The 12,703-nt window shown below is 50.3% G+C and overlaps 2 protein-coding genes across 3 annotated transcripts; both read right to left on the bottom strand.

The window, feature by feature from the left end:
- Positions 1 to 2,628: 2,628 nt before the first annotated feature.
- On the bottom strand, positions 2,629 to 7,423 carry LOC123104809 (mediator of RNA polymerase II transcription subunit 8). Of its 2 annotated transcripts, none has more exons than XM_044526711.1 (12): positions 7,089 to 7,423; positions 6,790 to 6,914; positions 6,230 to 6,354; positions 5,952 to 6,135; positions 5,742 to 5,849; positions 5,514 to 5,581; positions 4,966 to 5,211; positions 4,607 to 4,654; positions 4,291 to 4,500; positions 4,021 to 4,083; positions 3,789 to 3,846; positions 2,629 to 3,305 (listed from the first exon to the last, which is right to left on the bottom strand). In XM_044526711.1, the coding sequence occupies exons 1-12, from the start codon at positions 7,301 to 7,303 to the stop codon at positions 3,031 to 3,033; spliced, it is 1,725 nt and encodes a 574-aa protein (XP_044382646.1). In that variant the 5' UTR covers positions 7,304 to 7,423; the 3' UTR covers positions 2,629 to 3,030. The 2 variants fall into 2 exon arrangements, with proteins under 2 accessions (XP_044382646.1, XP_044382647.1); XM_044526712.1 differs by having other exon boundaries at positions 3,789 to 3,843.
- Positions 7,424 to 10,253: 2,830 nt separating this feature from the next.
- LOC123107710 (probable E3 ubiquitin-protein ligase ARI5) lies at positions 10,254 to 12,327 on the bottom strand. The gene has a single exon (XM_044529655.1). It carries the CDS (start codon positions 12,164 to 12,166, stop codon positions 10,391 to 10,393), a length of 1,776 nt encoding a protein of 591 aa, XP_044385590.1. The 5' UTR covers positions 12,167 to 12,327; the 3' UTR covers positions 10,254 to 10,390.
- Positions 12,328 to 12,703: the final 376 nt, after the last annotated feature.

Genomic DNA, 12,703 nt, shown 5'->3' with positions numbered 1-12,703 from the left:
CCCCTAATCCAGGACTCCCTCGGCCGTCCTTCTTCTTGACCAAGATAATAGGAGAAGCGAAAGGGCTTGAGCTTTTTTGAATGATACCGGCACGGAGCAGTTCTGCCACTTGTTTCTCTATTTCAGTCTTATGTTCTAGCTTATGTCTGTACGGACGAATGTTCACCGGGTGTGCTCCTAGGATGAGGGGTATCCGATGATCATAGGAATGTCGCGGTGGTAATTCAGTTGGTTCCCCAAACACATCCTCAAATTGGAGTAATACGTGTCGGATATAGTCAGGAATGGCTTGCAGGAGTTCTTCTTCAGAAGTGACCGAGTGTAAGAAAATGACATGTGTGACTGCTTCATTGTTGATCAGACTCTGAAGGTGCAGGCTGTTGATCGTGTGACAAACTGTGGACTGGGCGTCGTGCCCTTGCAGACAAATTGTTGCATTGGCAGCATGGATTTCAATGCGCTTCGCTCGCCAATCCACAAACATGGGGCTGTTTTCCTCTAACCAATCCAAGCCCAAAATGGAATCATAAGTACCCAATGGTAGAACTTTCATGTTGGTGATGAATTCATGGTCTTGAGAGTACCAGGTGCACTGGGGAACTTCAGAAGAACAGATGAGTTCTCCGCCGTCGGCGACGCGCACCGTGCACGCGCGTGCCAGAGATGTCACTCCGTCCAACGACTTGGCTAGCTTCTGATCCACAAAAGATGTGGTACTACCTGAATCAACCAGTACCAATACCTCATGCCCTTGTATCCAAGCTCGGAGTTGGAAAGCTTTAGCTGAAACCCCGCCCGACAGTGTTGTTCGTGAGATAGCCATGACAGTTTCAGATGCCCCTGGTTCAGGTGTCGTTGAAGCGTCGATGCCTGCGTCGATAGCGAAGAGCTCGAGCAGTTCTTCAACAATATGCAGCTACACTGACGTGGGGCACACATGATCGTGGCCCCAACGTTCCCCGCACTTGAAATAGAGCCCGCGTGCTTGGCGGTAGTCGCGGAGCGCCTTGAGTTTGTTGCTATCAGCCCGTGCACCTTCGACGCCGCGACGATCATTAGCTGTCGTCGGCGCGTTTGCTGAAGTTGGTCTTGGAGTAGGTGGAGGCGGCAAGGGTAGTGGAACATTTGGGTGCAGAACGGCATCAGGCACCCGTGCAACAGGAGTTGGTGGATGAACACGGTGCACTGGCTCCATCACCTCCTCCTGAAGTAATGCCAGGGAACACGCCGTGTCCAAATCGGGTGGTCGCTGCACCAGCACCACGGCGCGGATGTCGTTCCGGAGTCCCTCGACAAAACGAGTCAGATAGAAGTAAGGATGCAATGATTCAGAATAGGAAGTTAAATGATTGACCAAAACTTCAAAATGTTCAATGTAATCAGCAATTGTGGTCGTCTGATGGATGGTATAGAACTGTCTAATGAGCAATTGGTGGCGATCACGCCCAATCAAAGGTAGATAACTTGGAGTGTATGGACTGTAACCACACCGCCGCTGAGCTGGGAAATTCAGGGCGGCCATAGGAACCTAGAAGGAGTTGTGGATCCCAAACATTGCAAAATATTGCTCACACATGGTTTTTCAGATACAAGGATTTTCGCTCGAGAACGACGGAAATGAAATGGATGGGTGGGCTTGCCCCAGACCCACGAGCATCTGACTCGCGTGTGCAAAAGGTGAGAGAGGTGGAACTGGGGATTGGGGCAGGAACTGACCGGTGCCTGGGAGAGACACCGACGGGGTCACCGGCGCCTCCCGGTGAAGAAAAACGTCGCCGTGGTCCGTAGACCCGTGGGGTAGCGTCGCCGCGCGATCCATAACCGCAGGGAGGCCGCTGTCCGCTGCAACGGGCGGCTTGCGCGTCGAGGGCCCCAACGCTGCCGCACCAGACGCCCTTGGCGCTGGCGCGCGCCCTTGACGGAGATCCATCACCGCGTCGCTGAGCTCGGAGACGCGGCGCTCGAGGTCCGGACGCCAGGTGATCAGGTCGTCAAGCTTGGTCGTGTTCGCGTGCACCGCCGCGGTGTTGTTGCGGAGGTCGACCCGAATCTCGTCCATGGACTTGGTGAGTCGGTCCATGTACTCCTTCATCGACGGATCCATCTCCTCGATCTGCGATCTAGCTTGTCGAAGGCGTCGGGTTTCCACGAAATTGGCCAGATCGGAAGTGATGGAAGGGAGGTGGTTGGGCTCTGATACCAGATGTTATGATTACACTGACCCTCTCTTGGTTTAGCTCTCTGAAGTAGTAGCTTAGGTACAGGAGATTACAAGAATTGGTAGGAGTTCTTCGATGCAAGATGAACACAAGAACAAGTGGAAGGGAAAGTAGGTAGCCGCCAGTGTCGTGATCCTCTGGATGACTAGCCTTGCTTAAGTAGCGTGGCCCTTCGAGTATAGCTGGTTGGCCCAGTCCGGCCCAGTGAAGCGGGGGTTGGTCCGTGGTACACGCTTGGCCCGTGTACCGCGCATGTCGTTGGCGCTGTGGTGGGTGCCTTTCCTGGCAGGGGCGCTAACAATTCAGATGCCAAGAAGTCATTAGGTGTATACCAATCAAACATATCACCAGCTCTTGTGCGGTTACAAAGAAAACAAAATCCCAGCTATTTCACAGCAACCATCTGAAATTCAAGAATTGCCCTGGATCAGAGTTCAGGACTTAGGTTATATTTTAGACTGAAGAATGCGCCTATCCGAGCATGCATCATAAGTTGCAGTGCAGTACATACATATCCGAGCATGTCATAGTTTGCAACGAATTCCAGCCCGCAAGCTACTCTAGCTGATGCATCTAACGTCGATTTACAACGATGGCGAACAATCATGACCACTTGCACGGTGCACGGCCACTGGACACAAGCAAAACCAGTGGTGAATCATCGGTAGCCCATGCCATTACTGCACACAGGGAAGACGCAACGATGCGTCGTCAGGAGTAACATCGTCCAGCCGAAAATACTGCCTCGACTCTGGCCAGGAACCCATGCCTCGCCTTGGCAACACACGGTTAGTTAGCCCGCTTGAATGAATCATTGCTGGTTTTGCTGCCTCTGCTGGGGGAAGTTCGGGTTCGGCATCTGATTCTGCAGCTGGTTTTGCATCTGATTTTGCATCTGGTTCTGCATTTGGTTCTGCTGCTGGTTCTGAAGGCCCACCATGCCCTGCTGCTGCAAGCTCTGACCGCCTCCTTGCATGTTCCCGTATAGCCCTTGCTGCTGCTGCTGCTGTTGCTGCTGCTGCTGCTGCTGCTGCTGCATTTGCATTCCCATCATGCTCGTGGTATTTGCGCCTCCCATGCCGTACACTGCAGTAAGCGATAAAGGAGAATTACTTGCTCAGAAAGTATATTTAAAATTAAACTGCGCTAGGGAGGGTCAAGGAGGATTTCATCGAAACTAAAATGACACAGAAACGATACAGAGCGCACAGTTATGAATCATACGTGACTAGAAGCTTTTCGCCTGCACCACTATCTAAAACAACTACAGAGCTAGATACCTGCACAGAAGAAACCCAAATATATCTGCAATAGCAGTGCATCAAAAACCAGCGCATCTAACTTTTCCTCGGGACAACCGTTTTTGTAAATACATGCTGAATTATGCTCCAAATTTAACTGAAGAATAGTTAATTAATGTATGTTTTCTTCTGAACTGTGACTATATCACACCAGCTAAGTAGTCCAAGCAGGATGACACAAGTACACTATATAGCTGTACAGAAAATTACGCATTTCCTTAATTTATTAATAATGACGAAAGCCTAAAAGAGGATGAATGGTACATACTTTGGTCGGTCATCATTTGATGACTCCTCTGAGGATGCCCACCAGTCAAACCAAACTGCTGAACAATCATAAGAAAACAACATTAGAATTTATAAATGCAAGAAAGGATATGCAAAGAATAAGTCACAGCAGAAAAAAAATGGAGAATTATAAATGCAGTGCACTACTGTGTTTCAACAAAAACATCTGCAACCAATGTGACTTGATGATAACAAACAAGAAAGGCATTTACCTGCATTTGCGGCATCATTGACTGTGACTGCATTGTTTGCATAGTCCCGGGTATGTTTGCCATCTAAAATGCACACAAAAAAGGCAGTTCAATCAGGACAGGAATATGTTCAGAATATCCAGAAGAAAACCTGACAACTGAACAAACTCGAATCTTTCTTCATGAGCTCATGAATGTTCGTGAGTACGTCCATAGAGAGTATAATTATCCTCTCGAACAACAACCTTATAATTTTTACATGACTTAATAAAAAGAAAGGTGTTATCTAACCATTTGTGAGTTTGAAGATGCCTGTGCAGCAGTATACATTGCACTGTTTGCAGCTCCAGTGAACTGGCCCAAATGGCTTCTTAACTGATTTCCTTGGTTCAATTGGCTCTGAGACATGCCTGGCTGCATGCGTGCAGCCTGCATCTGCCTATTCTGAAACTGTGACAAGGCTTGTGCTTGGCTGTACTGCATCTGCTGTTGGCCAGCAACCTACAAAAGGTTTTCAACAGCAAGTTATGAGCTTTGTGAAACTAAAAACAATTATATTTCCATGTCTAGAAAATATAGAAGTGGTCAATGGTAAAAATGTCTGTACTTTTTGCTGAGCTTGTCCCTGTAGATCTTGTAACTGAGGAACCGAGCTCTACAAGAAAATTGCAGATTTAGTACAACAACAACAACAACAACAACAACAACAACAACAACAACAACAACAACAAAGCCTTTAGTCCCAAACAAGTTGGGGTAGGCTAAAATTATAGATTTAGTGAGCACCGAAAATTGTAGATTTAGTGAGCACCAAAAAGTACCATGTTGGGATAAATAGTGTAGAATTTTTGCAAGACAGCAGTACAAAATCATAAGAAATACGCTCAGGAAACCGATAACATTGTTGTTGCCAATGCCACAAGCGCAACAAAACCTCTTTAAAACTGAAAAGGGAAGTTACCTTACCTGTGCTAGCATCCCAGCAGCTGATGGCCTCAGCTGCTGCTGCTGTTGCTGAGATGCTTGCATCAGCTTTTGCCTCTGCTGCTGTGGTGTCAGATGTTGCTGTGGTGAAGGGGTATTCATCATATTGGTGCCTGACCTAGGGGAGTTAGCATATGGCATTGGAGGAGTAGACACATTTTCAAAATTAGGGGTTCCGGCAGTTCCAGGCGATGGAGCAGATCTGCCAAGTAATTGTCCTCCAGATGCCTGCATGAAGCGTTAACACATCCGATGACTAAGATAAAAGGATCAAACGTTTCATTGAATTCAGGCTAGTGATTGCTATCATCAATCCTCAAATAAAAACAACAGAAGGTACTCAAACCAACACTTAATACAGTTCACAATAACAGGGACTGACATCATATGACCAACCAGTAAACAGGAAAACAACACCTCGCGGGGAACATTAATGGCATGCAACAAAAAAGGAATATGAGCAATAAGATGGATTCCAATTTCAATATGTACACGACTTCTATGAGTGCTAATACTGATGCTACACAAACCTGCATTGGATTTCCCTGGGCGCTGACATTATTAGGTGAAAATGCTGGTGTATTTTTGGGATAGGCGCCTGCAAATATAAATAGCTGTTAGATGCTGATACTGGAGCGTTTTCTGACACATGCTTTAAACGCAAAAGGTTATGATGCACTTGATGTCAGCTAAACATGGCATAAAAAATCCTAATAGAGCATGACAAAATGTGGAAATATCACACGATCTAATCTTACCAGAATTATCACCAAAATTATGAGCCCCGTCTCCAGTAGCAAGTACTTCCATTAGATGGCTAGGAAGAGATGAATGCATCTGCCTTTGGTCTCCCGATACCCGTAATCCTGAGAATCAGGCTATTTCAGCATTGAGGGTCCATAACACAAATAGGAGACGTACATGAGTTATTTAATTTAGAAGTCCAAAAAGCATCAATGTGTTTTCACCTTCACCATAATTTACTGCCGCTCTAAGTAGACTTTCCTGCTCCTGTATCTTTGCAGCTTGTGCCTTGTCCAACATAGGACCAAGATTTGCCCCTTGACGGGCTCCTAGACCATGAGTCTTACGGCACTCAGCGATTACTCTCTCAGCAGTTTCACACGCATTCGCAATCATGTCTATCCGAGCCTGAAAAGGCAGCAAATCCAATTTTATTTATCAGACAACCAACAGATCAATCAATAACAGTGTGATACAGGTTTGCATTTTCCACATCAAGCACCTTTAACTTTTCCATTTGAGAAGGCACGGGCAGATTCGTTATTCCAGACAACAACTGTTCCCTCTTTGTAGTTTCCTCAACTTCCATCTCCGGTAAGAGCTTTGACGACAGCATTACAGGCAGTACTGCGATACACACGCAGGTCAAGCAGGAAACATGATGTGATACTAGTAGCAAACGAAGAATAATCGTATGCATTGACAAAAGCAACATGGGACCATTAAATTGCAGCACATCACAACAATCTAGAGAAATCCTGAAACAGCATTTTGGTAGTTGATTTTCTACTGATCCCCTGTCACACTTATCTATCCCTGAAAAGAAATTAGAACAACAACACCTGCCTATGAAACTGGACAGGGTTCTTCGTATCAGATGTGTCATTTTCACACCTAATTGAAATTGAAATCTCTGAACCCATTCAACCGAAACATCATGCGTGCTCATAGGCCATCATGGTCCCAGAACAATTTTACTAGCCAGAGAAAGGAAAAGATATCGCATGGCACATATATATAACTGAAAAAAAATATTTAAAAAATTCAGAGGAGCTCACTCACTTGCAGCGTTCTCGGCGTTGACGTTCCTGGGGTACACGACGAACCCCTTGTTCACCTTCTTGATGTCCTCCACGATGTTGAAGAGCTCCATGCTCACCATGGAAAACTGCCCGAGCACGTCCTGCCTGCCAGGCGCCATACCATACCAGTCAGCAACCAATCGAATCGCGCAGCAGTAGCATAACTATCGCACACGGGCCGGAGGATCCACCGAAACCCTAGGTCGGGGATTCACTCTAGGCGGCGGCGGCGGCGGCGGCGAGCAATGGAGGGAAGGGAGGGGATGGGTGAGCCCGAACCACTTGGGGGAGCCGCTGGGGTTGACGCGGGCGATGGCGTCGAAGTCCTCGAGGATGCGGGAGATGGCCTTGTAGAGCCCCACCGCGCGCGCCCGCATGCCCTCCAGGTTCAGCTGGCTCTGCACCTCCCCGTTGAGCCGCTCCGCCCGGGGAGGCGCGGGCTGCTGCTGCTGCTGCCCTCCCGCCGCGGCGCCCGGAGCCGCCGCCGCGTCCATCGCCGGAGGTGGGGCGGAGGAGGAGGGGTGAGGGGAGGTTGAATCGGAGGGTGTTCGGATCGCCGGCGTCTGGCAAAGGGTCCGGTCCACTCGAACACTCAGCGGTCAGCCCCTCTTCCCTCTCCACAATGTCTAAAAAAATGTTTTTCTTCAAGATATAAGATAAGGAGCTTTTGAACTGAGATTAGATGAACTGAAATTCCAAAATACTCCCTCAGTCTCAAAATAAAGGTCTCAAGTTTTGCATAACATTGTACTGAAATTAGTATAATATAAATATAAACGGTTGATGACATCAATTATAAAATAATATGAATTTTTTAACTCAACCACAAAATATACTTTTTTTAAACCTCTCCATGTACATGCCCGGCTAACTACATGCGCCCTCAGAGCATCCACCCATGAAGGATTTTATGTCGTCAGGTCATCACAAGGACCAATCTCCGTCATTTGGTTTGGACTAGCGGGTGAAAATTTTGTTCCTGTAGCATCCTTGTTCGGTTGGTACTCGTCCCTTTCACATTGAATCCAAAGACATATGTTCTTCACACTGGGGGTAAACGTGCCCTTCTTTCTTACTTTATCCTAAATCATTCTCCTCCACTTCTCTAGAGGTTTCACGCCACCGCCAACATCGTCATTTCACTTATTCGCCGGACGAGGCTAGGGCACAAACTCATGCCCTATCCTTCGACACACCTTCTTCTCAAGCTAAGTGAATTTCGCACACGTCCTCTTTGTCTTCCTTCTTACGCACCGACATCTTCTCCTCACGCACCCCAAAATCATTAATGATGGGAGAAACCAATATGTCACCTCTCACCTTCATCGCCAACAAGATCCCTTCAGGCACTACGCCTCGATCTACTTTCCTCTACGACAAACTTCAGATCGTAAGATCGACAAACCATTATTCATTGGCAGTACCCTCTCTTGCACCTTCTTAAACTAACTAAACCTAGCACCCTTCCTTTTCATCTTCTTTCAGACATCTCACTCTGCCACCTTTCGGGAGCCCAGCCCACACAGTTATTTACCTCTCTTCTTTACTCTTACCAAGTGAGTTCTTCTCACATGGTTGACGGGTGTGCCTCGGCCATCAAGTTGGGATGTCACACCAAATCACTAATAAGGCAGGGAAAAACTTAATGTGAACCCTTGTCATCTTCACATCCCCTCTCCCTTCCCGCTACTAACTAATCACCCTAAGGTGGTTCGCTCCATATGCATTACTGTGGAACAGTCATAAGAACATCTCCAGTGGATCGCTCCATACGCATTATTGTTGAACGGTCATAAGAACATCTCCAGTGGATCCCTTTTCCTAAACAATTATGGTATAAGATGATTTGGGTTAAAGAAACTCTGTTCCAAGAGATCCCCTTTCCCCAAAAACTTTTCGGTGATCACTAAAAACACCCCAACTCACCCCTTCATAGAGGGAGAGACGCAACTTCCCCTATACTCCCATCCATGTTGGCCCGAGCCAAGAGGCTGGTTTTTCACCGCCTCGTGTCCCCCATATGCAACCTTCCGCTTCGACTGACATGCATCCTCATTGCTAACGAGCACCACACCACCATCGGGCCCGCATGGTCGCGCCACCACCAGGTTTAGCCACTACTCCATCTCCCCTCGACACCGGTGTAGGTCGGAGTACACCTTCGAAACAACTAGAGAGCACAATGCCAACAAGTTGCTCGACGAAATTCCTCGCCTAATATTTATGCAATGAAGAATTTCAGAGTTCATCGATAATGTAATAGTTCATACATACTTTTTGCAGATGAGTTTGCTTTCTGAGTTGTTTTTCGACAACTCGTCATAGGGGCGATGACAATGATTTTGAAATGGAAACTACATTGTATGTGTTATATGATGTCAAATAAGAGGTTGAAGCATCATGGCTCAGTGTCCGGTCGTGTGGTAGTTCATCGGAATAAGCAAGTCGGGCATGATAAGCTTATGTAGGGTTATTTTGGAGAGAATCAATGTTTCGCCATAAAATTGTCCATGAAGTTCATTGTCTCTACTTCATGCAAAAATGGGATGCAGCTGGTCAACTTGGTCATAATGCTTTGAAGAAGGTTGTGTCATCGATGTGCATGCTTGCAATGGTTGTCGAGCTGATTCTATTGCTGGCTGGATTGGAATTGTAGAGATCACAGTCAATTAAAAGTTTGAATAAATTCGTGAAGTGTTGTCATTGATATCTTTGGAGGGAGATATCTCTAGCACCAAATGAAGCTGGCACCGCAAGGCTTCTGCAAAATGGGTGCATCAAATGGCTTTCCCGGTATGCGTTGAAACATCGACTTGCATTGGAGGTGGAAGAATAGCCGTGCAGCAAGGGCAGTTGCCATGTAACCTGCAAAACACATGGCAACTGGCAGCTTTGAGTGTGGGAGAGGAGGCGGGCGTGTGGGCGAACTGATAAATGCCCACACACCAGCCCCTGTATGGGCGAACTGTGTGGGCGAACTGCTAAACACCCACACACCAGTCCTTCCGTGTGGTGAAAACGAACGTTTAGGCGACCGGATGAATGCCCACACACCAACCCAGTCCTACGTGGCACCACAAACATGCCAAGATTCGTGCAACCATAAACGGACGTGGATCCACGCGTGTGAACGAGATGCAAACGCCCATACATGTAGGCATTAGTGTTTCCGTTTCATAAATGATGAATGTTGTGTGTTTGAGACAAAACTATACGAGTTATTTTGATGGTAAATGGATATGTCTATGTCTACACAAGTGTTGAAGATGCTCTAAGGTAATTTTCCACGCTTACCCTTTGGGAGATATATTTTTTGATCTTATAGAAATTAACAATTCACTATACAAGAAAGCACACCTACATCTATTATTAAATACTTTTTCCGTCCCAAAATAAGTGACTGTACTCGCTTATTTTGGGACAGAGGGAATATTTAAGAAAATGTTGACAATTGCAGTTTGATCAGGTGTAATCTGGTTTCACTGTTTGCAGAGTTGGCCCACTTGATAATCGTCCTAGCCAATATGGTCGGTTGAGCCAATTACTACTACGTTGTACAGATGCTGCATGTATTGATTGATTTACATCCGCAGCTCTTCGAAGAAGTCTTCGTCGTCGTCGTCGTCCAGCGGTGGTGGGGGAGGGGCGGCGGCAGCGCGGCGGGCGGCGACGGCGGGGTCGACCTCGACCTCGGCCAGGCCGTCCCGGAACGCCCTCGCCATGTTCTCGAAGTGGTTCCTCGCCACGGTCGTCAGGCTCGACAGTCTGGGCCTGAACTCCAGGTACTTGTCGGCGACCGCGCCGTGCTCGCCGGCCGCTTCGGCGACGAGCTTCGCCCTGTCCTTCTCGGCGCACTCGTGCAAGCGCTCCAGCGACTTGTCGGCCTGGCTCTGCAGGTCCTCGAACAGGTCGCGCTTGGCCGGGTCGTCCAGGTAGTAGCCGAAGGCGTACGTCCACCGGAGCATCCGCCGGCACTCGGCCACCTGCCGGTACGCCTCCTCCAGGAAGTCGAGCTCCGTCTCCACCACCCCGAACGCGGCGGCCACGGCCTCCCTCTGCGCGCCGTCCTTGCCGAGCGCCGCCGTGTCCTCGAGCGCCTTTTGCCGGGACCGCTCGTGCGCGCCCCAGCGCTCGTAGTAGTGCAGGTACCGGTCGACCGACGCCTTGGCCTGCGCCCGCCGGAGCTCCTCCTCCGTGTACTTGCCCTCCGCCCTGGCGGTGTTGTAGGTGTTGCAGTTGTAGTTGCCGCCGTCGTGCTTGTCCCAGGGGCCCAGGCAGAGCCAGCAGAACTGGTGCTTGCACGGCGGCGAGCACGTCATGTGCATGCACCCCTGGTTCTTCTCGATGGGGCGGCGGCACTCCGGGCAGTGCTTCGTGTTGGCCAGCACCCACTGCGCCGTCTCCGAGTCGGAGCGGTTCTTCTCCAGCCACTCCCGCACCGTGTCGCACGCCACCGGGCGGTGCGCCTCCTCGCCGCAGGCGAGGCAGAAGCCGTGCCCGCACGCGCACCACGCGTCCAGCTGCACCGTGCACTTCTCGCCGTCGAACTCCACGGCCCGGTCGCACCCGGGCGCCGGGCACCACCGGATCCTCTTGCTCTCCTCCACGTACGAACGGACCAGGAACTCGCCGTACCGTTTCGCATCGTCGGCGTCGGCCACGTCGTCGACTAGGTCGCGCACCACGGCGGCGGAGCAGCCCATGTCCGGGCACCGTATCGACAGGCAGCGCGCACCGTCCCCGACGGCGGCGCGCACGTAGCCGCTCCAGCACCCGCGGCAGTAGAAGTGGGCGCACCCGGCGGACCGCATCTCGCCGGGGGCGTGCGCGTCGAAGCAGATGTAGCAGGTGAGGGGCGCGTCGTTGACGGCCACGGAGACGGCGTCGCCGTCCGGGGGCAGGCCGACGGCGTCGCGGACCTTGTGCTCGTCCGAGAACCACCGCTCCCACACGCCCTGGGCGCTCCACTTGAAGTGGCGGAGCACGGCGGCCGCGAGCCCCGGCGGGAGCGCGATCAGGTCGGCCACCCGCGCCGTGTGCTCCTCCTGCCGCGCGCGCACCTCGTCCATGGTCAGCACGGCGTACTGCGTCGCCGTGAACCTCATCTCGTCCAGGACTTCGCCTTCCTCATCCACCTCCTCCAGCCCCTCCTCCTCGTCCCCCTCGTATTCATCGTACATGCCGTCGTCGTCGCCGTCGCTGTCGCCATACAAGCAATCATCGTCGGCGTCGTCGCCGGCGCCGGCGTCATTGTCGCTTTCGTTGGAGGCGGTCCGGAAGCTCAGACGATCGTCGTCGTCGCCGCCCTCCTCGGGGCTGCTGTAGTACTCCTCCTCGCTGTCGCTCGTCAGCGCCATGGCTGCCCTAGTAGCTAGCTAGCTAACCTGGCGATCGACCGATCGATCTTGCACGTCGTAGCTAGGTAGGTACTGGTGGTGGTATGAGGGTTTGGCCCGAGCGCCAAGCTCTTATAGATGCTGCATGGCGGCCATGGGGGCCGAGTCGGGCTAGGGTTTTGCACTGCCAATCAATTTGTGTTATCAAGCAAGAGCAGATCATAGTCGGATACTTGTAGCTAGTAGCAAACGTGCGCTTCGCGTCTCGAGGGGAAAAAGACACGTGTCCGTTTGTTACTGTCTGAAACATTTTTTTGGCTTGTTTAATGAATGGATTTATTTATGGGAAACGTTTAAAATCGGCGTGTCGGCCGAAGCTTCGGCCGGTCACACCGCTCTCTGGCGCAGCCACTCGTTCTTTTCTCCTCCACGCGTCACGGGCCCCATCCACCGCCTGTGCCATGCCTTATCTCTTCACCCCTGAGCTCCACCACTCATTTCACCTCATTTCCTCTGTCACTCTTTTCTCCCCAAAATAACAGTAGCGTGGATCCTCTC

Source organism: Triticum aestivum, chromosome 5A (assembly GCF_018294505.1).
Source record: "Triticum aestivum cultivar Chinese Spring chromosome 5A, IWGSC CS RefSeq v2.1, whole genome shotgun sequence".
In the NCBI taxonomy this organism is placed as follows: domain Eukaryota; kingdom Viridiplantae; phylum Streptophyta; class Magnoliopsida; order Poales; family Poaceae; genus Triticum; species Triticum aestivum.
Note: the sequence above shows the minus strand (reverse complement) of the source record. Positions and strands in the feature narration are given on the sequence as shown.